At 34.3% G+C, this 26,123-nt stretch overlaps 1 protein-coding gene across 2 annotated transcripts in view; it reads right to left on the bottom strand.

Annotated features, from left to right (window-relative positions):
* Window positions 1-577: 577 nt before the first annotated feature.
* KRIT1 (KRIT1 ankyrin repeat containing) overlaps window positions 578-26,123 on the bottom strand; it is a 32,354-nt gene continuing 6,808 nt past the window's right edge. The window contains exons 4-17 of one of the 2 annotated variants that reach the window (XM_028157303.2): window positions 25,151-25,243; window positions 24,181-24,310; window positions 21,628-21,871; window positions 21,196-21,311; window positions 20,884-21,027; window positions 18,530-18,686; window positions 17,760-17,867; window positions 15,759-15,915; window positions 14,321-14,472; window positions 10,212-10,378; window positions 9,435-9,522; window positions 8,494-8,700; window positions 2,497-2,613; window positions 578-1,698 (exon numbers count right to left, since the gene is read on the bottom strand). In XM_028157303.2, the coding sequence (XP_028013104.1) occupies window positions 1,630-1,698; window positions 2,497-2,613; window positions 8,494-8,700; window positions 9,435-9,522; window positions 10,212-10,378; window positions 14,321-14,472; window positions 15,759-15,915; window positions 17,760-17,867; window positions 18,530-18,686; window positions 20,884-21,027; window positions 21,196-21,311; window positions 21,628-21,871; window positions 24,181-24,310; window positions 25,151-25,243 (1,949 nt within the window). In that variant the 3' untranslated portion in view covers window positions 578-1,629. Of the gene's footprint in view, window positions 1,699-2,496; window positions 2,614-8,493; window positions 8,701-9,434; window positions 9,523-10,211; window positions 10,379-14,320; window positions 14,473-15,758; window positions 15,916-17,759; window positions 17,868-18,529; window positions 18,687-20,883; window positions 21,028-21,195; window positions 21,312-21,627; window positions 21,872-24,180; window positions 24,311-25,150; window positions 25,244-26,123 lie in introns of those variants that run through there. The other variant, XM_054726542.1, reaches the window with a different exon arrangement.

The raw sequence follows: 26,123 nt of genomic DNA, 5'->3' as shown, positions 1-26,123 counted from the left end.
ATGAAACTGAACCAGGGAATTGTCTATGCAGAATCAAAAGTGCTTAGCACAGAATTAAATCAGGCTTTATCATTAAGCTTAACAACATAATCTTAATTTTATTAAGGCTCAGATAGAGCATCATTAAAAATAAGCAGATGACATCCTGGCTGGTTTGGCTCGGTGGATAGAGCGTCGGCCTGCGGACTGAAAGGCCCCAGGTTTGATGCCGGTCAAGGGCACATGCCAGGGTTGCAAGCTTGGTCCCCAGTGGGGGAAATACAGGAGGCAGCTGATCAATGATTCTCTCTCATCACTGATGTTTCTCTCTCTCTCTCCTTCTTCTCTGAAACAAATAATAAAAAAAAAAAGCAGATGTTAATGTGAAGAGATGATGATATATAAATCCTGCCATCTGTAGGGTAATTTTAAATATGACTATATATCTTTGAATATATTTTATTGATTTTTTATAGAGAGGTAGGGAGAGGGATGGAGAGCTAGAAACATCGATGAGAGAGAAACATCGATCAGCTGCCTCTTGCACACCTCCCACTGGGGATGTGCCCGAAACCAAGGTACATGTCCTTGACCGGAATCGAACCTGGGACCTTTCAGTCCACAGGCCAATGCTCTATCCACTGAGCCAAACCAGTTAGGGCTATATCTTTGAACTTACTTAGAACAAATCAGTCTATTAGCTTGGAAATACTAGTTTCTAACTTTACTAAATAGCAGATTCATCAAGTTAGCTACTTGGTATCAGTACAGACTGCCCTAAATGAAGCAAACAAATATTTGGTGATCTATATCCTACAGTATAAAGGCCATATAAATAAATCATGAAGCCAACTCATAAACATACAACATGGACTTAATAAATACAACTACGAATATCTAGAGATTGTCATTTAATCTGTGTATCTATATACATATGTGTAATTTACTTTAGTTTATTATTTGTTCTGGAATTATTTCAACAGAAAACTAACTAAAACTTAAGAAAAGATTCTCTAGGTCCTGCTATTTCCAGAGAGTGAATGGATTTATTTAGAGTGAGTCTCTGAAACCCTTATTTTACAAGAGGTACTCAGGTAATTATGATGCAGTGGGTTCAAGAGATATACTTAGAGAACTACTAGCTTATCTTAGATCCATTTTAACCAAGTCTTTAAAAAACATGCTGAGAAATGTTCACAGAAAAATGTTTTAAATAAGTGTTATTATGGCTTAAGTAGAAAATACATTTCTTTATTAAAATCATGTTGACGTTAAAGTATGTTTTGAAATGACACACAAAGTTATAGCAAAGCTATGTGTATTTTAATTTTATCACATTCCACTCTAAATCCTTTACCACTTACCAAAAATAACTTTTTATAAAGCTTATTTGTCTAACATTATACAGGCTATCAACCTATACTTTTTCGTGCGTTTCTCTAAAAAATTAGAATAGTTTATGAAGATATTATATAAAAGTAATTGGCATATTACACACCAAACATAAGTACAGATTCTGTACAACATAATAGTATACATATATATTACAAGAGACTTGGTGCCTTGTTAAAAATAATAGTTTAAGCAATCTTTCATGGAAAAAAGTCTGTATCACAAAATGTGGTGGCTTAAGTATCAGTTGCTTCCCTCTCAAGAATTTCTTTCGGTAGGCATTAATTGTCCATTTAGCTTCATCAACAGTTTCACCACAAGGCCAGCCTACAAAGTAAAATGTTGACAATAAATATGAAGCATGTTAGATGAGTAAATGACATAGATGGCAGTGGGAAGTTCTCTAGCTATTGTAAAGAACTTTCTTATCAGGGTACATACAGCTTGTTAAGAATAGAGTATTTTTAGGGATAGTAAAGAACATTATAAAGTGGTGAACAAAAAGATAGATACAGAGACAGTAAAGCATCAAACAGACTTTCAAATTACAGGGGGAAAGTTTGGGAAAGGTGGGGGAGTTATGAAATCAAACGAAGGACTTGTATGCATGCATATAAGCATAAACAATGGACGCAAAACTCTGGGGGGGGAGGGCATGTGTGGGTGTGGGGTGGGGGGGTAATAGTAAGATATGTACACATATAATACCTCAATAAAAATATTAAAAAAAAAAAAAGAAGCTATAAAAAAAAAAAAGAATAGAGTATTTACTCAGGCTTTTAAGAGATTTAAAAAATGACCTGCTGGATTCAACTGGTGGCTCAGATAGGATACTGGTCAAGAACAGGGAAGGACCACCTGATAGAAGAGATAGGCAATCCTGACCAGAATTTTTTATAATGGCAGAAAAAGAGAGTTTCATGTTATAAGACTGAAATAAATTATTCAGATAAGTTTCTGACTTTGTTTGCTTAGGAAAGGCCTGCTTTTCCCCCTTAAATGTTTTCATTTCATTACACATTAGCAGTTTTCCTTGAAGTAAAATGGATTGTTCTTTTATAAAAAATAATTTTACTAATATAATAGCTCATTATTAGAAGTCCAGAATAATTGATGAGTACTTACCTGTTTTGTATGTACTATAAAGCTCATTTTATTTTCCATACTATGGATCTGAAAACATGTACCAGCATCTCCCAATTGCCACATAAAACAGCCATACTTAAGACTGATGAGTAAAGCCTACAACATAATTAACAATTGTATATTAATATTAAAAGCACCAATCTTCTCTTACTATCTACACTTACCTAATCAGGTCTAATGTTAGAATAAAACTTATTCAAAGAAAGCACCACACTAACTTCAAACCTGCAGTACAGAGCTACATATATAGGAGGCTCTCAGGATACTGCCTCAAGCGATGACACATTTTTTTATCAGACTGACAATTTTTAAAGATGCCCATTCTTTGGTATGTATGTGTGTACATGTGCATGCATGCATGCACACACACCCAAGCATATTATTCAGCCATGAGAAATAAGGAAATCCTGTCATCTGCGACCACATGAATAGACCTTGAGGGCATGAAAGTAAGTGAAATAAGTCAGATACAGAAAGACAAATACTATATGATATCACTTGTATGTGGAATCTAAAAAAGCCAAACTCATAGAAACAGGTAGTAAAATAGTAGTTACCAGGGGCTGGCGGGTGGGAGAAATCCAAGGGATGTGCGTCACAGAGCACACACTTTCAGTTACAAGATGAGTAAGTTCTAGTGTACAGCATGGTGACTAGAGTAAATAATGCTGTACTATATACCTGAAAGTTGCTAAATGATCTTAAATGTTCTCACCACAAAAAAGAAATGATAATTAAAAAGATGCCCATTATATCAGTGACTTTCAAGAAAATTAAATGTACGTACTACAAATATTTACTTTCTGCATGTTACAATCCCCATTACTTTATTCACTAACTTTTAAATATTCACATAGTATTTTCAGACCTGAAATTTATGTAATAGGGGTAATGTTGTCCTAGGCAATTTCATCTCGTTGAAAATAAGTATACTCATATATTTATTATAAAAGTAAGCATACTTAAAAATATACCCTTCATAAATTCATCAGAACTATTTTTTAAATATATATATTTAAGTATATTTTATTGATTTTTTACAGAGAGGAAGAGAGAGGGATAGAGAGTTAGAAACATCGATCAGCTGCCTCCTGCACACCCCCTATTGGGGATGTGCCCACAAACAAGGTACATGCCCTTGACCGGAATCGAACCTGGGACCTTTCAGTCCATAGGCCGATGCTCTATCCACTGAGCCAAACCGGTTTCGGCTTAAAATATAATTTTAGTTTTAATTCAGAGAGGAAGGGAGAGGGAGAGAGAGATAGAAACATCAATGATGAGAGAGAATCATTGACTGGCTGCCTCCTGCACTCCTCCTACTGGGGATTGAGCCCACACCTGGGCATGTGCCCTTGACCAGAATCAAACCTGGGACCCTTCAGTCCACAGGCCTATGCTTTATCCACTGAGCCAAACCGGCTAGGGCTCAACAGAACAATTAAAAAACAACATTGGAGCAACCTATTCCTATACTTCCCTAACATCTTAGTATAAGTAAGTAGGCATTCAATATATTCTTTTGATTATTTTAAAATAATCCTCTCCTAGTAGTATCTTGCATTTCCTTGCCATTAAAATATACTCTTTGTATGCACAAAGTGTTCATGCCATCCTTTAAAATATGTATGATTAGAAACATTAGCTTTCTATGACTAACGGTTCTTAACTTATTGATTGTAAAAGTAAGCTAAGGATAAGCTAAAAAGGTAATGATTTAGGGTATTTTAAAAGTGAGGTTCTGTAAATAAAAAATAATTAATTTACATGACTACCATATATAATGGTAAACTAATAATATTCTTGTCTAAAAATACCTATCTACATTTGTATTGTAAAATATAATTTTATAGGCAGGATATGATAAAATATCTATTTACCAAGGTGTACATTGAAACTTTGCATCGAGATATCATAATACATTAAATTGCCTATCTTTTGAAGATTAGGCACCTGAAATTTGTTTAATGAAGAGGCAAGAAATAGTCCGTTAGTATGACCTCTAGAAAGTTTAAAATAAGGAAAAAATACATCTGTGGTATACCAACTCAACTATATGGAGGTCAAATTACCAACAAAATTACAGATACAAAGAAACTGATGGTTGCCAGATGGGAGGGGAATTGGGGGCATGATTTGAAAAGGTGAAAGGGTTTAAGATGTACACATTGCCAGATATAAAAGTCCTGAGACCTTAAGTTAAAAATAAAAGTTTTGTTGTTAAAAGCCATTTTCAGGGGAAACGGAATTCTTAAGAAATCCACGATAATAAAAACAGTTGAATGGGGTTGAAGAGCCAAAGAGTCCATATTATGGTTTTGAGAGATCTATCTGCCCTAGAAGGAAAAAGTAGTTCTCATTTGGAAGTAAAACCTAAAAAGGTCCAAGTACTTAGTGAGGGAAGTAAAAAAGCACAAGAGAAAGGACAGGGATAGTTGAGAACCATAAAGGGAAAACCACAGAAGTCAGAAGTACCACATAGCTGACCAGAACATACAAGAGAAATCGTGATGTGGACAAGTGATCACAAAGAATGGCATAATGTGGGCATTTAAATAAGCACTTTTATTTCAGAGGGGAACTATGGTCAACATAAATTGACACCATCAAAGGGCAAACTATTGCCTGGGTACTATGATGGTTGAAGATATATTAACAAGTACAGTTCAGTTGTGAAGACTGCAGTGCTTTCACTATAATGAAACACTGAACCACAACACAGTGTACTTATCTATTCAGTAGTATCTACATTTTATGTAAGTGGAACAAACAAGTCTCTGATGAGCATGACAATGTTTGAGCTATATTTTCTGATGGGCAACTTTCATTATAGTTGCCCATTAAAAAAACAAAATACAGAAGGTAAAAATAATTGATATATAAAAAAAGCCCACAGCTGTATTCTCTGGCTGTTCCTGAGAATTAATCTCTGAAGCTATTGTATCCCATGTAGAGTTTTAAATGCAAATGAAAGTATTTTTGCAGATAAAGATGTTTAAGTAAGCTTGTCAAATTCAACCCTTGCAGATGTTTGTGAATCTAAGACAAATAAGAACAAGTTGATTGCTCTCATCTGCGATGATTAGAAAATGTAATCATTTAGTTTTCATAGGTTCTATCAATTTATCAGTAGCTTACAGAACACAAGATAGTGATTAAGTGGACAGAAAACATCATAACCCTTGGGTTCAATCATCTTTTTAAATTCCCATGCACAGAATTTCTATTTCTAGAAATTGAACATCTTATCCTGAAAAAGCAGACTGTTAACTAATAATATTGTTATAATCCTCTGCCTAATACTTCTCACTCAACTCCTAGACCCAGAATATTATTCAAATATGAAATGGTATAAATTTGCTGAACCATCACTGAACACCAAAGATCAAACATAAAATACAGTATAGAGAAAAAGCTCAGCGTTATAATCACAGCATTACCATCCAATTTAATGAAGGATTTGTAGAAATTAGTCTAAAATGCTCTGCAATAGCAGAGAAAAAATTTCTTGAAAGGGTGAGGGGAATTTATCCTTCATTTTCTTTAACAACACAAAGAGAAAAGTGGTTACAAGCTAATAAAAAGCTACTTTAGTATGACTAAAATAGTTTAAATAGAAAATGATAAGCAAACGACCCCCAAACAAGCTGACATCAGAGATTTAAAGAAATTATGCTAAGTGAAGTAAGTCAGGCAAAGAATGACAAGTATCATATGATTTCACTCTTATGTGGAATCTGAAAAACAAAATAAACCAACAAAACAGAAACAAACACAGATACAGAGAAACTGATGTTTGCCAGATGGGAGGGGAATTGGGGGCATGATTTGAAAAGGTGAAAGGGTTTAAGATGTACACATTGCCAGATATAAAAACAGTCACGGGGATGTAAAGTACAACATAGGGAATATAGTCAATAATATTGTAATAACTATAGATGGTGTCAGATGGGTAAGAGAATTACTGGGGTGTCACTTCAAAAAGTCTATAAATGTCTAATCACTATATTGTACACCTGAAACTAATACTGTATGTCAACTGTAATTGAAAAATAAACTTTAAAAAATCAAGTTCCAGGTCAATTATTGAAGTCAGTCCCTATTCAGCTCAACATCCCTACATACTCTCTATCTCCATTCACAGGCATATCTAACAGCATGGTAAAGTAACTGCTGTCCATAAGGATGATCCTGAGTTATCATGAAATGACTAAACTACAATTAGAATACTTTCAGAAGTTATATGATTACATAATAAAGACTAAAATAATGATGAAAATAAAAATTTGGTTTATGATGAAATTTCCTAACAAAGTATCTTTTTTAAATGCCTAAGCTTAGTCATTACTTTAAATGACTTGAAAAACAGCCTATTCTTGAGAAATCTAAGTGATTTGATTTTTATTAGCTTCCTATACAAACTAGAAAGCTGACTGTCCTGTAAAATGTGTCAAATATTTTAAAAGTAAATGATGACCCCATCTATATATACAAAAGCCTAAGTGACTGAATGACTGGTTGACTGGTTGCTATGACACACACTGACCACCAGGGGGCAGATGCTCAATGCAGGAGCTGCCCCCTGGTGGTCAGTGCACTCTCACAGCCGACCTCCTATGGTTCCTCCCCCTGGTGGCCGGCCAACCTCCTGTGGTTCCTCCCCCCAGCCGGCCAACCTCCCTCGGTCCTTCCCCCTGGCCAGCGGGCTCCCCTGCCCCCACCCGACATAATACATATTGTTTATAAAGCATAAAAAGTCTCTTGAAGCTTTTAGAAAAGGGAACCAGGTAACTGGGAACAAGAGTGGGAGGGAGACTTTTCACTCTATGCTATTTGCAACTTAAAAACCATTTTAACTGTATTTTAAAAATCAATTAGATTTAAATGAAAAAGATACATATTTGAAGAGGAAAATATGTGACATAGAAACTTCATTTGACGTTTTGGGGGACAGGATGAAATGTGGACGGGATTATGAATGCCACTGGAATACATCAGCTTATTATTGTATTGTATTCCTTATCCCAAAGTCACTCTAATATAAAATACTAGAGGCCCGGTGCACAAAATTCATGCACAGGTAGGGTCCCTAGGCCTGGCCAGTGATCAGGGCTGATCAGGTTCCCCACCTCCCTGCCTCCATGCCTCCTCCTTCAGTGCCCCGCAGCTGCTGCTGGTCGCCCATCATGTTCCGCACCACCCCTTGGTGGTCAGCACACGTTCTGGTTTCCCGGTCGAACTCCCAAGGGGACAATTTGCATATTAGCCTTTTATTACATAGGATAGTATTCACTCCCCCTATTAAAAAAACTGAGCTATAATTAACATGAAACATATTAGTTTTGTCTTTTTTTTTGGTAATATTCCACATAAGTGAGATCATATGGTATCTGTCTTTCTCAGTCTAACTCATGTCACTTAGCATAAGGCCCTCAAAGTCCATCCATGCTGTCACAAATGGCAAGATTTCATTTTTTTTTTTATGGCTGAATAACATCCCATTGTGTGTGTGTGTGTATCACATTTTTTTTAATGCAGTCATCCATCGTTGGACATTTAGATTGTTTCCGTATCTTGGCTATTGTAAATAATGTTACATTGAACATGGTAGTGTAATTTCTTTGAGTCAGTGTTTTGGTTTTCTTTGAATAAATACCTACTTCCCCCATTTTTACACAAAAGGCAGCATATTACATATGCTTCAGCACCTTGCTTTTCCACTAAATACATCTTGGAGGTCATTCTACACAAAAATATTCTTCATTCTCTTGTATAGCCAAAAGGTATTTCAATGTAGAAATGTACTATCATTAACATGTTAACCCCTATTGATAATCATTTGGTTTTTAACGCCCTCCCATCCTTTGCTATTAAAAAATGAAATTGCAATGACAGGCTTGCACATATGCCAGTAGGCTGGTACTGTTATTTTAGCTATTATAGTATGTGACTAGTCAAAAAGAGCTGAAAATCTACCTTAGTTTCCATGTTGAGGAGATGAAGTCCTTTTATATTCACTCCTACATACACAGGGATGACTTTATGATTGCTGGGACTTGCCTTTGTAAATATCTGTCCTGTGAAAAAAGCTGCTCCATATGTAGGAATTTCCCAACAATTCTGTAAGAACATGCGCTGAAGGTGATGCATTTCTTTACTGATACCCTCACTTGTACTAAGATTCTAAAACAAAAAATAAAATAAAATAAAGAGATATGAAAGGAGAAGGTACCTTTGATAATCCAAAGAGGCCAACTAAGCAGTTTCTAAAATCAAGGCTGACCTCCAAGAAGAATGAGTGACATTATCCCAAGAGCAATTTTTCTTTTGAGATTTTACATGAAAAAAGAAATATCAGGGTCTAAAAATATGTCTTGTCTATCCTGCCAGGCTTTTTAAGTGCCTCATGGACAGAGATATTATTTCATGTTTTTTTTAAGTCACTAGTCCTTACCATGGTATCCAGCACATAAAAGGTATTTATGAAAAGATTGCACATTATTTAAAATAAAAATAACTTCCTTGCCCTGGCCAGGTGGTTCAGTTGGTTGGAGCATCATCCTGTACACCAAAAGGTTTTGGGTTTGATTCCTGGTCAGGGCACATACCTGGGTTTCAGGTTAGATCCCGGGGTCAAGGCTTATACAGGAGGCAAATGACTGATGTCTCTCTCTCATCAATGTTTCTCTCTCTCCCCCTCTTCCTCTAAAATACATTAAAAAAAAAAAACAAAAACAACACAAAAAAACCAGAAATATAAAAATGTCTTCCTTTCAGTTTCAGGCATGTGAACCAGAAGATCCTTTTTTAATTTCAGGACTATATGTTTTATGAACTTTATTTAAATCGTATTAATAATACTAACAAAATTTCAACTCTCTTATAAAATGTCCTTTTAGTTTTATTAAACAACTTACCTTATATTCATGAAGTATTCGGTTTGTCCAGTGAGGTGCCTTACTTTTCAATTTGGTAATAGGTACAATAGATTTTAGATTTTCTTCACTGTAAGCAAATATGCCAACATATTTAAAAAAATCTTTACTAGATAAAGTAATATAATCATTTAGACACAAAAGGCTCTAAGTAACTTGAGTTTTTAGCTAAAAAATACTATGTTGTAAAATATCAGAGAGCTCTAAATAATTTTTAAACAAAAGCTACAATCTTAACATCATTCAATTCAGAGAAATGTTTCTTTTTTCAATAACCACAAAATATCTTTGAAAACTGAAAACCACAATAAACAAACGTAAGGTGTGCTAAAACCTCACTGTTTTCTCTCAACATGAAACTAGTTTTTGTGGTGGGATTTTTAAATGCATCTGCCTTGTAACATTTTCCTAATACTCATTCAAGCTTTAGTGAACTTAGAGAGTAAAACTTAAAGAATGCTTTACATAGGTGGGTTTTTTTTTCCTTCTCATTCCATGCTTTCTATTACAGTTGTCTCTTGGTATCTAAGGGGGATTGGTTCCAGGACTCTCTAGGATGCTGTCCCTCAGTCAGCCCTCTATACGCGTGGGTTCAATCTGAGGTTGGTTGAATCTGTGAATGTGGAGCCCACGGATACAGAGGGCTGAGTGTACTTAATTCCAAACTAATGTATAAATATTTATCTCTAAATATTCTTGGTTAAATTGAATCTTAAGCATAGCACAAGACCACACATTACATTCACATGAAATACTTACTTTAGGAAACCTTGCTTGTGCTTCTTACTCTCATAATTTCCATAAACTATTTGCAACAACAGACTTGCTAATGTTATCAGTTTGGCATCAGGAGCTGTATAAAAGCCCTTCAATAAGTTATATCTGGCTTCGTCAAAGAGAATAAGAATAGCTAGTGGGTCTTCAATCTTAAAAGAAAAAAGTATAATTTGGTTACTAGGCTATAATTTCCTGTTACAAAAGTATAACTTGTCATTATCTAATATAGAAAAGCAACAATTACATATATGTATATAAATAAGCCATTATTGCTTAAGAGCAGGGCTGAAATTTTTTTCTATTAAGGGCCAGACAGTAATACTTTAAGCTTTGTGAGTCACACAGTCTCTTACAATAACTCAACTCTGCTACTGTTAGCACAAAAGCAGCCACAGACAATCCATCAACAAATGGGTGTGGTGGTATTCCAGTAACACTGTATACATGATTACTGAAATCTGAATTTCATAAAATTCTCACATGATATGAAATATTGTTCTTCTGAAATTTTTTCAATCTTTAGTAATTTGCAGGATATACAAAAATAAGCAGCAGGTCAGATATGGCAATAAGCCATAGTTTGCTAACCTCTGATTTACAGTCCAATAAAATTTTCACCAGTTTATGGATATGGGTAAATTTGAGCATAAATTTACTCAAATTCTTTGTATTCTTCAAACATTTTTCTATTTATGCTTGTAAAAAGAACTCATACTAAACTCAAAGAAGATAAACGAAAGTGTGTTAATTCTCAGAAGTATTGTACGTGTAGTTTAAAAAAGTTTAAGACAAACATGTTTTCTTTGACTAAAAATACTTTGCACTTGCAAATAACATTAAAGGAGAGCATATGCCTCTTTTCAGGTTTTAAAAACTTTAAAGTTTTACTTTATCCAAAAAGATTAACATACTAAAAAATGCTCCTCTACAGAATATAGCTCTACTTGGAAAAAATCACCAATTACAAAGTTTCTGAATGAATACTTAAAATACTTCCAAATATAACTCACAATGATCCAATTCTTTATGGTAAAGATTATTTTTGCCACTTAACTAAAATAATATCTTATAATACTTCATAATATAAAAAATAGAATTTCATGGAAAAAAGGGAGGGAATTGTTCCAGATTACAAGAAACTAATAATCAAATGCAAAGCATGACCCTTGATTAGATCTTACAGATGGGAGCTATAAAAGACTTTAAAATAATTGGGAGAAATCTGAATACAGATCTGATATTAGATGTTATTATAGAAATATTAATTTTATTAGGCTATAAAGCAGGGGTCCTCAAACTTTTTAAACAGGGGGCCAGTTCACTGTCCCTCAGAACGTTGGAGGGCCGGACTATAGTTAAAAAAAAAAAACTATGAACAAATTCCTATGCACACTGCTATGTCGGCTGCTAAGCAGGACAGGCAGCGGCGGCAAAAACACCGGGCGGGCCGGATAAATGTCCTTGGCGGGCCGCATGTGGCCCGCGGGCCGTAGTCTGAGGACCCCTGCAAAGGGTAATGTAGTATATAGGTATGTCCTTTGGGAGATGCCTGTTGAAATATGCAGGGATGAAGTGCCATAATGTCTGCAACTCTCTTTTAAATGGTTCACAAAGAGAGAGAATATGAAGCAAATGTAGCAAAACATTAACAATTAGTAATTTAATGAATGGGATATGGTGTAAATTTTCTTTTTCAACTTTCCTATGGGTTTTAATGTCTCAAAATAAGATGTTGGAAAGAAGATCCAAGAAAACGTTTTTCTAATAAAAATTGACTTAGTGAATTTGAAGTTCCAGCTGAGTTATAATTCCTAATAGTATGTTCAGTGAGTATCAATCAACTATTGTTCTTTTTAAATGAAATCAGTCTATTTTAATTTTTCAGACAGTACAAGTAGGAATTTCTAAATTACATAAAAAGTGAAAGAAAACAACTACTTTTCCAGAAGATTATGACATTCTGATTTACCTTAAGTACTTACTAAGCCTTGCTTTTTTTCACTTGAGCCTACTTTATATTATTTATAAAATACTTATGCAATTTATCATCTGAGTATTACCATTATTGTTCTTTTTCTCTACCAGCCAACTTCTAAAACATTACTTAGGTGAAGAAGGAAGACAGACTAAGTATACTTATATTATTTCCATATTTCATGAATCTAATATATTTTTAAAAACTATGTTAAAATACATACAACAAATTTTTTTTTCATTTTAACCATTTTTAAGCATACAATTCAGTGGCATTTATTACATTCACAATGTTGAGCAACCATCACCAACCACTATTTTCACATTTTCATCACCCAAACAAAATTTGTAACCATTAAGTAATAACTCTTCATTCTCCCTGTGCCACTCATCTGTGGCAACTACTAATCTACTTTCTGACTACATGAATTTGCCTGTTCCAGATATTTAATGTAAGTAGAATCATACAATATTTATCTTTTTGTGTCTGGTTTATTTCATTTAGCATGTTTTCAGGGTCCATCCATGTTATGGCATGTATAAGGACTTCATTCCTTTTTACAGCTGAATAATATTTCATTTTAGGTATATTCTACATTTTGTTTATCTATTTATCTCTTGATGGACACTTTGTTTCTACTTTTTTGGCTATTTGTGAATAGTGCTGCCATGAACACTGCATACAGGTATCTGTTTGATTTCTTGTTTTTAATTCTTCAGATATATACCTAGGAGAGAAAGTGCTGGATCATATGGTCATTCTGTTTAGTTTTTTGAAGAACCACTAAATTTTTTTCCATAGATACTGCACCATTTTATACTCTCATCTGCAATGTACAGGGTGGTTCTAATTTATCTACATCCTTCCTCACCAATACTTGTCATTTTCCTTTATAAATTTTTATTATAGCCATCTTAATAGGTTTAAATTGGTTTCTCATTTGTGAATATAGTTTTAGTTTTCACTTTCATATTTGGATGCCTTTTCTTCCTTTTTTTTTTTGTCTTTTGTCTAATTGCTCTGGCTAAAATGTCCAGTACTATGTAAAATAGCAGTGATGAAAACAGACATCCTTGTCTCATTTCTGATCTTAAGAGGAATGCTGTTAGTCTTTCAACATTCAGTATGATGTTGTGAGTTGTTCATAAACTCCATTTACCATATTGAGGAAGCTCCTATCTATTTCTAGTTTTCTATGTCAATTGAGATGATCACGTGGTTTTATTTCCTTCATTCTATTTGTGATTCTAACATATTTTTAATAAATAATCTAGATCTTAGTTTTTGGTAAATTTTATACAAATTTTGGTATACCTTCCAATATATTTGGGTAACAGGATCAAATCTCAGAGGAACAATATGAGTAGTCAGGCACAAAACATTTACCAAGTTTGGACATGGTTACTGAAATTTTCTTGGGCTGACATTTGCTTAACCTTGTTTGTTTAATGTTTTCTTGAATAAAGAATATATAAATGCATTATATATTTTTTTCACAGTTTTGAGACTTCCCTCCTACCCCCATTTTCATAGCTATCTAACCTTTGTAGTCTAATTCAAATCCAAACATACTTGTTTGGCACAGATATTTTTATCCAATGTAAATTGTATTCTCTTTTTTTTTTAGTATCTATATAATGTTGTGCTTGAGAACAGCTACTTACTGACTGTAGAGAACAATTTTTTATGTCCCCTTTGCAAATATAACTTTCTCCACTTAGAATATTCTTTTCTGTACTTCCCCATCCTAAGGTATTTCTTTGCTCCTTTGAAATTTACACACCTTATTAGCCCTTTATTAAATTTCTCTTTGACACTATTTTGAAAAATTTTTTTTGGTATAATCTGCCTTCTATCTGGTTGTTAATAATTCTCTTTAGAATAGACTCTCTTTTGCATTCTAAGACGATGGAAGGAAAACGAGAAAACCAACCAGGGGCTTTAGATAGCGGTTTGACTCCAACTCTACCATTTACCAAAGAGATGTGAGGATTGAACAGAGAAACCGAAGTAAACCCCACCTGTACAGGAAGAGCACAATTTCTGCCTCTAGTGCCTACTATAGGAACTCAATAAATTCTGCACATTTACAAGACTGTAAGATTTTCAAGCAAACCTTTTTTTCAACTTCCAAAGGAAGTCTCACATCTCTTCTTAGGAAAAGCTGTGGTGTTTCCCTCTGGGGATCCAAATTAGTCAATTCAGCCAGTATTTCTGGCCAGTCCCGAACATGTTGCAAGGGTTTATGATATGGTTTGAGTTGAAGGCCTGAAAAACATCTTTCCTTTTATAAATGATAATGTAAAAATAGATCAATTATATCAATGCATAGAAACTTTGTATTAAACTCTTTGCACTTAAGTACTGAATACACATAAATTAAGTGTAAATTTAAATCAACATCGACTTTAATTAATACTACCCAACTTGAGTTGATTGCTTTTGTTTTTAAGAATATAAGAATTGGCCGAAACCGGTTTGGCTCAGTGGATAGAGCGTCGGTCTGGGGACTGAAAGGTCCCAGGTTCGATTCCGGTCAAGGGCATGTACATTGGTTGCGGGCACATCCCCGGTAGGGGGTGTGCAGGAGGCAGCTGGTCGATGTTTCTAGCTCTCTATCCCTCTCTCTTCCTCTCTGTAAAAAATCAATAAAATATATTTTAAAAGAATATAAGAATTGCCCTGGCTGGTGTTTCTCAGTGGTAAGAGCATCGCTGCAAGGACTGAAAGGTCACGGGTTAGATTTCCAGTCAAGGGCAGATACCCCAGTTGCAGCTTCCATCTGAGGCCCTGGTGAGGGTGCCTGCAGAAGGCAACCAGTCGATGTTTTTCTCATGTTAATGTTTCTCTCTCTCTGTCTCTGTCTCTCCCTTTGTCTTTCTCTCCCTCTCTTTCTCTCTCTTCCCCTCACCTTCTCCCTACCTACCATTTTCTTTAAAAATCAATGGAAAAAATATTCTCGGGTGAGGATTAAAAAAGTAATAATAACATAAGAATTATGGGAATAATTCTTAAAAGAAATAAAATTTATTAAATCTATTTAAGATCCTTAATTTCATGATAGCCTAAATAATTATGATACAATCAGTTGTATTTGGTTTAAAAAAAATAAATCATTAGATAACCAATCAAAACAACCTCAATTAAATCCTTTATGTATTTGCAATACTTTGAGAGACAAATCTATAGTGAGATTGATTTTAGATAAAAAGGTCTGAAAGAAAATTTATATAAAGAAAACACTTTATATTATTTTGAGCACTGAAAATAAAGGCAAGTTGGATGAGCCACCACATTTAATGGCATTCAAATAAAATTCCATTGCCAAAGAAGAAATGTTTTGGTTTTTACCACTTAAAATATTGTTTGAATTAAGTGAGGGGGAAGCTTACCTGTTTCAACAGGTAATTTATATAAAAGAGAAGAACACTGTATCGTTTTAAAATTTAAAAGTCAGTAATTAACTGATGTTAGACTGATGTTAAGTGAAATTGACCAACACACTCTCAAAAAAGAATAATGATGTTCACACAACAAAATAATAACTTTCTTACTGAGGTTTTCTGAACAGATCCAAATAGTGAAATACTGTTGTGTTTCTTGAGAGAGACGCATTCCTTCCATTATCTGCTGCACTGTGGTATTATTTCCATGCTTTAGTTCAACAGAACGGTATGATCCATCCATTCTGTATATTCGAACTTTTTCATACTAGAACAAAGAATGATAATAAATTATGCAACCTGGTTAGAAATTATACAACCAAATCCACCAAAATGCTTTAATTTCAACTTCATCTGCTTAATATAGATTTCCAACATGGAAAATATCAGAAAAATGGCTTCAAGTGAGAATCTGCTGGCAATAATTTTTAAAATTTTACTTTCATTATTTATATTTTCTAATACATTTTCCTCTGGATATCCCATGGCCAAATAATTTTGAGAAACTAAGAACAATTAGTGTTTTAAAAACTTCAACCTCAAAATCTTCTGAGAGGATTTTTTCATAAGCTGTTATGTCCAATGTAGGTATCAAATGGGGGATATACATTGATTAACTAAATCTGGTGTTAGTTAAGTACCTCATGAGTCTAATGGGCCACAAATTATACTATAGAAATGTGTACCACCAATAATTTGTCCTAAGAGAAATCTGTAATAGAAGACTTTGCAGGTAGAAGTTTTAAGCAATGGACCTTAAGCCATTTTTTTTTCCTTCCAGTTCAGAAATTCCCAGAGACAAATGAAATTCTCAATAACATTTTTGTGGTTATGGGGCCTCCAAACAACTTCCAGGACAGTTCATTTTGGATAAAAGTACCTAATTCCTTTTATCTTTTACATTCCAATATAAAAAGTATGGCGAGGAAAAAAAAATATTTTAACTAGTATAAAATTAGAAAATTAATTGCAAAGAAGTTTAACATAAAGTTGCCTATACCACTTATCTATTTTCTTGCCCTTGTCTTGTGCTCATGGAATAGTGTTTTGACAAAATGTGCATGAGTATGTAATCATCCTTAAAGGGAGAGATCATATATTCTTTATCAGTTATCAATTTCAGCATTTCATGGTGTTAAATCACAGAAATATTCAACAAAGACTTATTGTCTCACTGATGGGAATGTCTGGAAAGGCTCAGACATATGGGTTATATCTGTTGGTATCAAACTTTTCTTCTATATCTGTTGATATAAATCCTTTTATCTGGTTTGCAAGTTTTCAAATCTTTAAATTAATGATAGGTTTATAATCACTATAACTTTTAAGATTGAGTTTTTTTCTAATTGTTAATTCTTTTCTACCTTAATGTCACTGCTAGTAATTTTGGACATAATAAGATGGAAAACCAGGTTGAATAGGCAGAACAAAAAAGCTAGGAAATCTCCAATCTTAACTCATTCACTTTCTTGAGGAGTAAAATGAATCTGTAATAGATAACCTGCTGAAACTAAATTAATGAATGATGTTTAATGTCAGTATTTAAAAATATAAAATATTGCTGAGGAGGCCTAAGTAGAGACATATGCTTCAATGAACAGATTACAATTTGTAATTTGCACAAGTATAGAGATTATTCTGAAAAATAAATTAATTTTAAGTGATTAAAAGATTTACTTATACAAGTTTCATTTTGTTAAGCAAGAATAAATGTCACCAAAGCCGGTTTGGCTCAGTGGACAGAGCGTCGGCCTGCGGACTGAAAGGTCCCAGGTTCGGTTCCGGTCAAGGGCATGTGCCTTGGTTGCGGGCACATCCCCAGTGGGGGTTGTGCAAGAGGCAGCTGATCGATGTTTCTCTATCATCGATGTTTCTAACTCTCTATCCCTCTCTCTTTCTCTCTGTTAAAAAATCAATAAAATATATTTTTTAAAAAAAAGAATAAATGTCGAACCGTTATGTATGATAACAAATTTAATGCTTATGAAGTCTAACCATGAGGTTTTATAAAAGCAGTAAAGAAACCAGCCATCTTTCCACTCTTGCCACAGAACCTAAAATTACTTATCAACTTAAGTAGGATACTTGGCTCTACTATGAAGATAATCTTACTGGTTTGTTAATGGCTTCCTTCAACAATTTTGTAGTTTCTTCCCAATTATTTTGTTTGTTTTCTTCACAAATATTTAAAGGGGATTTTCCTTGTTGGTCTGTTATATGCTAAAAATGTGGGGGGAAAGGAGAGGATAAAGAAAAAAGGCATTATAAATACATGGCAATGTAAAGGCAAATATTAAAGTTTGATTTTAAAAAAGACTCTTCTCAAGTAGTAAGTAAATAAGAACCATACTTAGTACATGCCATACTTAAACATGAATTACCAAATATGAAAGACTTAAAGCATAGATATCAATGTGATTATTGTTTTTTAAAAGTTCTGATTAAAATACAACACAGGTTTTGTTAAAACTATCTTTTTTTTCCTTTCACAAAATACTTGTTAATACAAATTTTAGAAAGTGGGTAGAAAATCTTTTTCATTTTTAAATATATTTTTGAAGAAATACAATATGAAATGAAAAGAGGTTAAATTTTATGTACATTCTGTAGAAGATTGAACAGTAATATGAACGTACTTAATGCCACTGAAATGTACTCCTAAAAATGGCTTAAATGGTACATTTTACGCAAGGCATATTTTATCATCATCAAAAATGTTTATGTATAAAAGCAAAGTTTACACATATGTATTCTGTATAGTAAGTGAAATTTGTTTTTATTTTTCAGCTAACCTCTCAAGTATACTACTGAACATTTTAGTGTCATTATTTGTTATTCACTGCTTAAACATTAAAAAACAAACAACCTGGAAAATAACTTACTCTGTCAATTTCTGGATGGTTTAAGAGAATCTGTACTATTTCAGCATGTCCTCCACCAGCAGCAAAATGAAGAGGAGAACTAAGATGTCCATTTAAAAGGTTTGGATTGCACTTTCCTTTTTCTAACAATATGCGAGTGGCCTCAACCTTTCCAAGCCTATTAGAAAAAAAAAAAAGCACCTAAAAAAGTCATTTCAAATGTTTTAAAACTCCAAATTTTAGAAGAAGACATCGCAAAGAAATCTAAGATTTTTCTAGGCAGAGAGCAAAGAACTAAGATACCGACAATGTTTTCAGTGCCTAGGGACTGATTTCTTATTAATTTTTCTGGTTCAATTCAATTGTGTTTACTTCTGATCAACTCGGAGAAAATATAACTTCAAACAAAAGATAGAGCACTTAAAGCACAAAAATTATAAATTAGAGAGAGAAAAGTTTTAGTAAAAAATATGTCCAGAATCAGAAAGTAATTCATAAACTTTTCACAAAGGCCTGTGATTAATAGGCCCAAAGATGTAATTCTGTATGTAGCTGTTATGTTAGGTAATGGATGACACATAAAGATATGTAAAATACAGAGTCTCTGCTCTAATAAAGGAGTACAATGTAATCAGAGAAGTAAAACAAAAACATGGAATAGTTACATAATACTCTAAAATTTAAGGAACAGTGTAGGATACTAATCAACAAAATAAGATACTATAAACTTATCAAGATAGTATATAATTAATGCTTTAAAAATATTGGAAAAGGAAGATTATTATTTCAGTCTAAGATGGTCCTGTAAAGCGTTTTAATAGGCTAACAAATTTAACTGGATTTTAAATAGGAATAAACTGAAGAGATATTGAAGAGAGGTAAAATATTTTAGGTAGTGGGAAAATAAGCAAAGAAAAAACCCAGAAAAGTGAGTAGTGAGTCCAACATTTGGTTACAGCCAAATAATTATGTAAGGATGTAGTTTGAAGCAATGGTGGAAAAGTAATTTATTGTTTAGAAATAAATGGGTGGGAGGGGGAAAGAGGAAAGGAAATTTGTTTTTAGATATGGTGCATTTAAGGGGAAAATTGCATATCTTCAAAACTGACCTGATTTGTTTTCATTGATTTTTAGAAAGGAGGGGATGGGAGTGGGAAGGAAAGACATCAATCAATTGCCTCCTGTACATACCTGGACTGGGAATAGAACCTACAACCTAGGTATATGCTCTGACAGGGAATTGAAACCACAGCCTTTTGGTTTATAGGATGATGCTCCAACCCACTGAGCCACCTGGCCAGGGCGACACAAAGTTAATTTTATCAAAGGACAAACCTTTTCCTTGGTGTATTGTAGTAATAAGATTTTTTAAAAAAAATACTGAAGATTAATGAACTTTAGATTTAAAAATCAAAATCTTTAAATTATTACAATACTTTAATAGTAATAGCTAACATTTATTGAGTGCTTATTATATGCCAGTTACTCTCAAAGCATTATTTGCATTTTCTTCTTTAATCTTAAGAAAGGTACTATGATTAAACCCATTTTGTAGATAAAGAAACGGATCCTTATAGACTTTAAGTAACCTTGCTAAAGGTTATACTTTTAGGAACTAAAAGTTGGGACTGAAACCTAGGGGCAATCCAAAGCACATTAAATACTAGACCATACTTCTGTTTTTATGCAATAGATAGTTGAAAATATTACCATTCTTTTACTAGATGAGAAAATAACCCTGTGCTTCCCCCTCCCCCCCAAAAGGGCAACAATATAGCCACATATAAATTTGGGATTCCTAAATAAAATTCATGCCTATGTCTTTCCAAATTCCACAGTGTACTTTCTTGGGGTTTGAACTATATTCTCTACCTCTTTTTGTTTAGTTCCAGGTAAACCATGTGCAGTTTTCTTAGTACTGTTGCTACTAGCCGTATTTACTAGTAATATGTATAAACAACTGTTAAGTTTAGTTTAGAAGATTTAGGGTGACTCTTTCCAAATTTGATATAAAAATTCTCCATAATGGGCAGGCAAGAACATATGGATAGAATAAAGAAGCATATTTTTGCCTACTCTCTGCTACTTACCGCTCTACTCGCTGCTCCTTAGCACTGCAGCGGAGGCGGGAGAGGCTCCTACCACCGCCTCTGTGCTTGCCAGCTGTGAGCCCGGATTCTGGCTGAGTGGCACTCCCCCTGTGGGAGCGCACTGACCACCAGGGGGCAGCTCCTGCATTGAGCATCTGCCCCCTGGTGGTCAGTGTGCATCATAGTGACCGGCAGTTTCACCGGTCATTCAATTTGCATATTAGGGTTTTATTATACAGGATGATTCATTCTTTCTAAAAGAAAAAGAAAAAGTAATCTATTTACCAGCATGCATAATGAATGGGTGCCCAGTGGTCATTATCTAATTGATTGACTGAAAATTTTTCATTGAGAAGACGAGTTAATAATTCTGAATCTCCTTCACAGGCACTTCGATGGAGAGGAAAATCATCTACCCATGGTCGTTCCCTATTCATAAAAACAAATTGAAAGCTATGTGTCATTGAGAAGCTATAAACTGAATCACTTATGCAATGATTGTATTATAAATTGCATATTGCATGTTAATTAATTTTAAACTATAACAGTAAAATGCAAGTTTTAAAAAAGCAAGGTGAAGTAAAAGCAAAACAGTACTTGTCTTCTGTGACACTGCTCATGCTTCTCTGCCATTTTTCCTGCTTGGGAATTTGGATTTTTGAGTAGTCTGGAGCTCCTAGACCAAAGTATGGATTTATTACTACTTTATCAACCTAGAAAGGGAAAATAAAACAAACAAAAAAACCTTTAAGAGCTTTAGATATTTAACTTTAATATATAAGGTATCCCCCAAAATGTATACATACTTTGAATAATTATAAAGGCAGTATTTATTAAAATACATTTCATTTTTAAAATGTAATAGAAATCAGCTGCTAAAGTAATATATACATTTTTTGGGACACCCTGTATATAAATAGAGATATGGATGTCATGTTAATATTTACAGTTAGTAATAAAAAACTCAGGGGAAAAAACTACATTTGGGATGTCTTTTGAAATCAAAGCCAAAATTCATTCAATTCTTACCCGGTTTGTATATTGAAGATCTGATCCAAATAAAGGGTTGTAAATACAGGTATCTGCTTTCTCTAGGGCTAACATTTTACTCTTTATTTCTAGTGCACTATAGCCCATATGTAGTGAGTTTTCTGTCTGACCTGATTCAGTAGCATATGCAGGATTTATGACATTAGTTTTTATCCGCTCAAGAGGAGATGGTCGGAATAAAGCTGGAATAAAGTGAGATTGTGCATGACGTTCATCTAACCACCTGGCAAAACAGAAAGAATGAATAGTAGATACATTTGTTCAAAAGTGAAGATAAAAATAGAATACTATCCAATTCTGGTATGTGATACTTTCTAATGTTCAGATCTTTATACTTTTAATTAATGTTGGTTAAGTACTTCATTTACTATTAATAAAAGTTTTGTTCATGGACATAGCAAACTACTTTAAAAAATGTATAAACCATTATAATAATAAAAACCCTTTTCAAAAAACGTGAAGCACTTTTAAAATTTAAACCACTGAGACATAGGTACATTAGCCCTGTTGTTACAGAAAGACAAAGGCATGGTAGAGTAAAAGACTTGTTCACTGATGAGAGTAACTCAATACTAAATCTAGTATTATAACAAAGGAATCTTAATTAAAACAAGGTATTCTTTGCCATTTTTGAAGATGAAATTAACATGTTGCAAGCAAACAAGGACAATCCTATCTTTGGAGTTTTTCATTTTTATATGAAACTTCAAAAACTTACCATTTCTTGCAAATCAAAACCATGAGGTATCACCTCATACCTGTTAGAAGGCTATTATTTATTTACTAGAGGCCCAATGCACAAAACTCGTGCACAGGTAGGGTCCCTAGCGGCTGCCTGCCACTGCTGGCCAGGTTGGAGCTGACTCAGGGGAGGGGCCGAGGGTGGTTGGCTGGCCAGCTCTGCCCCTTGGTTGAACTTCCAGATGAGGGGACAATTTGTATATTAGGCTTTTATTATATAAGATTTTGGTTAATCCTCACCCGAGGGTATTTTTTCCATTGATTTTTAGAGTGGAAGGGAGGTGGAGAAGGGGGAGGGAGGGAGAAAGGAGAGAGGGAAAGAGAGAGAAACATCAACGTGAGAGAGACACATGACTGATTGCCTCCCGAAAGTGGCCCTGATCTGGGCATGGGGATCAAACTTGAAACCCAGGTATGTGCCCTTGACCAGGTATTGAACCTGAGAGCCTCCAGTGCAAAGACCAGTGCTCTAACCATTGAGCTCACTGGCCAGGGATAGCTAGAATGGCTATTATTAAACAGACAAGAAATAACAAGTGTTGATGAGGATGTGGGGAAAAGGAAACTAACTCTCAGGCACTTGGTGGAAATGTAAATTGGTGCAGCCACTATGGAAAATAATATGGAGGCTCCTTAAAAAGATTAAGAATAGAACTACCATATGATCCAGCAATTCCAGTTAGTAATAAAAAACTCAGGGAAAAAAACTACATTCTGGGTATCTACCCCAAAAATATGAAAACACTAATTTTTAAAGATTTATATACCCCCTATGTTTACTGCAGCTTTATTTACAATAGCCAAGACATGGAAATAACCTAAGTGCCCATCAAAAGATGACTGGATAAAGAAGATGTGGCATATATATACAATGGAATACGATTTAGTCATAAAAAATGATGCAACATTGCCATTTTCGACATGATGAATCTTGAGGTAATTATGCTAAGTGAAATAAGTCAAACAGAAGACAAAAACCTTATGATTTCACTCATATGTGGAATATTAAAAAAGCAACAAATGAACTAACAAAACAAACTCATAGATTCAAAAAACAGAATAGTAGTTACCAGAGAGAAAAGGGGCGGGGGTAAAGGAGGGTGAATTAGTTAGGGGTCAAATATATGATATGGGAAGGAAAACAGACTTTGGGTTATGAGCACACAATAGAGTATACAGATAATGAATTCTAATATTGTACACCAGAAATTATTTAATGTTATTAACCAATGTCATCTTAATAAATGTAATTTTTATAAAATTTACCATTTAATGGAACTGGAGAGCATTATGCTAAGCGAAATAAGCCAGTCAGAGAAAGATAAATATCATATGATCTCACTCATTTGTGAATATAATGAACAACATAAACTAACAAAAATAGAACCAGAGTCATAGAAGCATCGAATAGACTATCCAACCTATGAGGGAAGGCGGGGGGTTAGGGGGTAAGAGATCAACCAAAGGACTTGTATGCATGCATATGAGCATAACCAATGGACACAGATGGAGGTTGGGTGGGGGGGGGGGGGTGAGGGCATGTGCTGGGGGTTGGGGGTGGCCAGGGAGACGTCAATGGGGGAAATAGGAGATGTATGTAATACATTAAACAATAAAGAATTTAAAGTAAAAAAAATTAAAATAAAAAAAGAGAAAAAATTTACTATTTATGAATACATATAGTATTAATTTCATTATTTTCTTCCCAAAGTGTTGGTATCTATCAGAGATAATTTCTATTATCAACATATATTTGATTTATTAAAAAATATTTTTAAGGGCAGTTCTTACTTATCCAAGGCTATTAACATCCTTGCTGTAAGAGTAGCAAAGTGAGTGCTGGATTCACTACAGACTCGCATAATATCTTGTAAGCAGTAAAAAATTGGGCATCCTGGAGTATACGTATATTTAGTATTATCTGGAAAAGAAAAATGAAGAATTATGCCATCATATAAAAGGTTTACAACGGCATATTTCTTATTTAAAAGTATATGTTTATAAAAATAGTTAATTATAACAAAATATTTTAGTTTTTTAAAAAAATATATATTTTTATTGATTTCAGAGAGGAAGGGAGAGGCAGAAAGAGATTGAAACATTGAAACTGGCTAGGGCTATTTCAAATGTCAAATTAGAAGACCTGGAGTCAAGTGATGAGCAGTTCTGTGACCTTATCCACTTGGGTGAATACAGCATGTATAATCTTGGAGAATTAAAGAAATTATTTCCTCTTTCTCTTTCTCAACAATATTATAAAACTGATTAATAAGATTTCCAAAATAATTTAAAATACTGAACTTTTTCCCCCTAAGTATGGCTGGGAAAAACATTATGTTCAGTCCAGAAGCCTGAATATTACTTTTAAATCAAAACATCTTTGTTTAGCCCTACCTGGTTTGGCTCAGTGGAAAGAGCATCAGCCTGTGGACTGATGTGTCCTGGGTTCGATTCCGGTCAAAGGCACATGCCCAGGTTGCAGGCTCGATCCCCAGTAGGGGGCGTCCAGGAGGCAGACGATCAATGATTCTCTCTCATCATTGATGTTTCTATCTCTCTCCCTCTCTCTTCCTCTCTGAATCAATAAAAACATATATTTAAAAAAATATATTTAAGTAACAAATTTCTCCATCTTATATTAATTACAACATGTATTTTATATAACAGTATTATGTAGTAACTATGAATGCAAATTCCTAAATAGATTTTAACTTAGCATGTAAGGCACAAAAAGATTCATAAGATAAAACTTGAATTTTACCTTTGACAACTGATGGAACAATAAATAATGCTGCTTCTCTGCCCATCTTCTCCCCATCCAAAGGAAATTTCTTCAGTAGTACTACTCGTTTTCCTAATCATGTTTTGAAAAGTCAGTAAAGATAAAAAATAATGGGCTTTTATATTTTATGAATTACTCTGAGAATTAAAATTTCTTCAAAAAGGCAGTAAGAACAGTCAATTTTTATAATATGCCCTAATAAAAGCTGATAATTCTGATAATGTTCATTTTGTGTACAATCAACCAGTAGACATGGTCCTGGTCTTGATTCAATAGAAGAGAAGTTTCCTATGCCTGGCAAGGAAAACTGTCCTGCTAAAGGACTGTCAGAGCAGCTCAACAGTAAGGCCTCCTGCAGGCTCAAAAGGCATATAACTCCTCACTTGGCGGGGATGCAGATGGTAAGAATTTTACTACAGTCTAGGCTAGTTAACGAGGGTGGTGTATAAGTTGCAAATCTTAAAAGTTTAGCATTTCTTCACTTAATCTTCAACCTCCACCCTCAATTTCAGATTTTTATTAAAATACTAGAGGCCTGGTGCACAAATTTGTGCACGGGTGGGGTCCGGCCACCCACCCCAATGGGGGCCCATGAGGCCAGACCGGCAGGGGAGAGAGGCCGTGGGAGGTTGGCTGGCCGGACACACCCTCGATTGCGGTGGCAGGGGAGGCCGATTGGGGGTGGGGCCGGTTGGCTGCTGCAGTGAGTGTCATAGCCACCAGTCGTTCCAGTTGTTCTGGTTGTTCCGCCATTCTGGTCACTGGGCTTTTATATATATAGATGATTGGGCTACAAACTATTGTTTTGAATTGTAACCACCATTCTTAGTTTATTTTCCTGATGTGGCATCAAGGGAGACAAATAAAAACCTACAAGTCTTATATTCTAAAACCTCTCATCTTTGCAGTTCAAAAATACCTAACAAACTATGTTTCTAGCAAAAATAGTTTG

Source organism: Eptesicus fuscus, chromosome 14 (genome assembly GCF_027574615.1).
Source record: "Eptesicus fuscus isolate TK198812 chromosome 14, DD_ASM_mEF_20220401, whole genome shotgun sequence".
NCBI classification, from domain to species: Eukaryota; Metazoa; Chordata; class Mammalia; order Chiroptera; family Vespertilionidae; genus Eptesicus; species Eptesicus fuscus.
The sequence above is the reverse complement of the archived record's forward strand: the minus strand, read 5'-3'. Positions and strand labels throughout refer to the sequence as shown.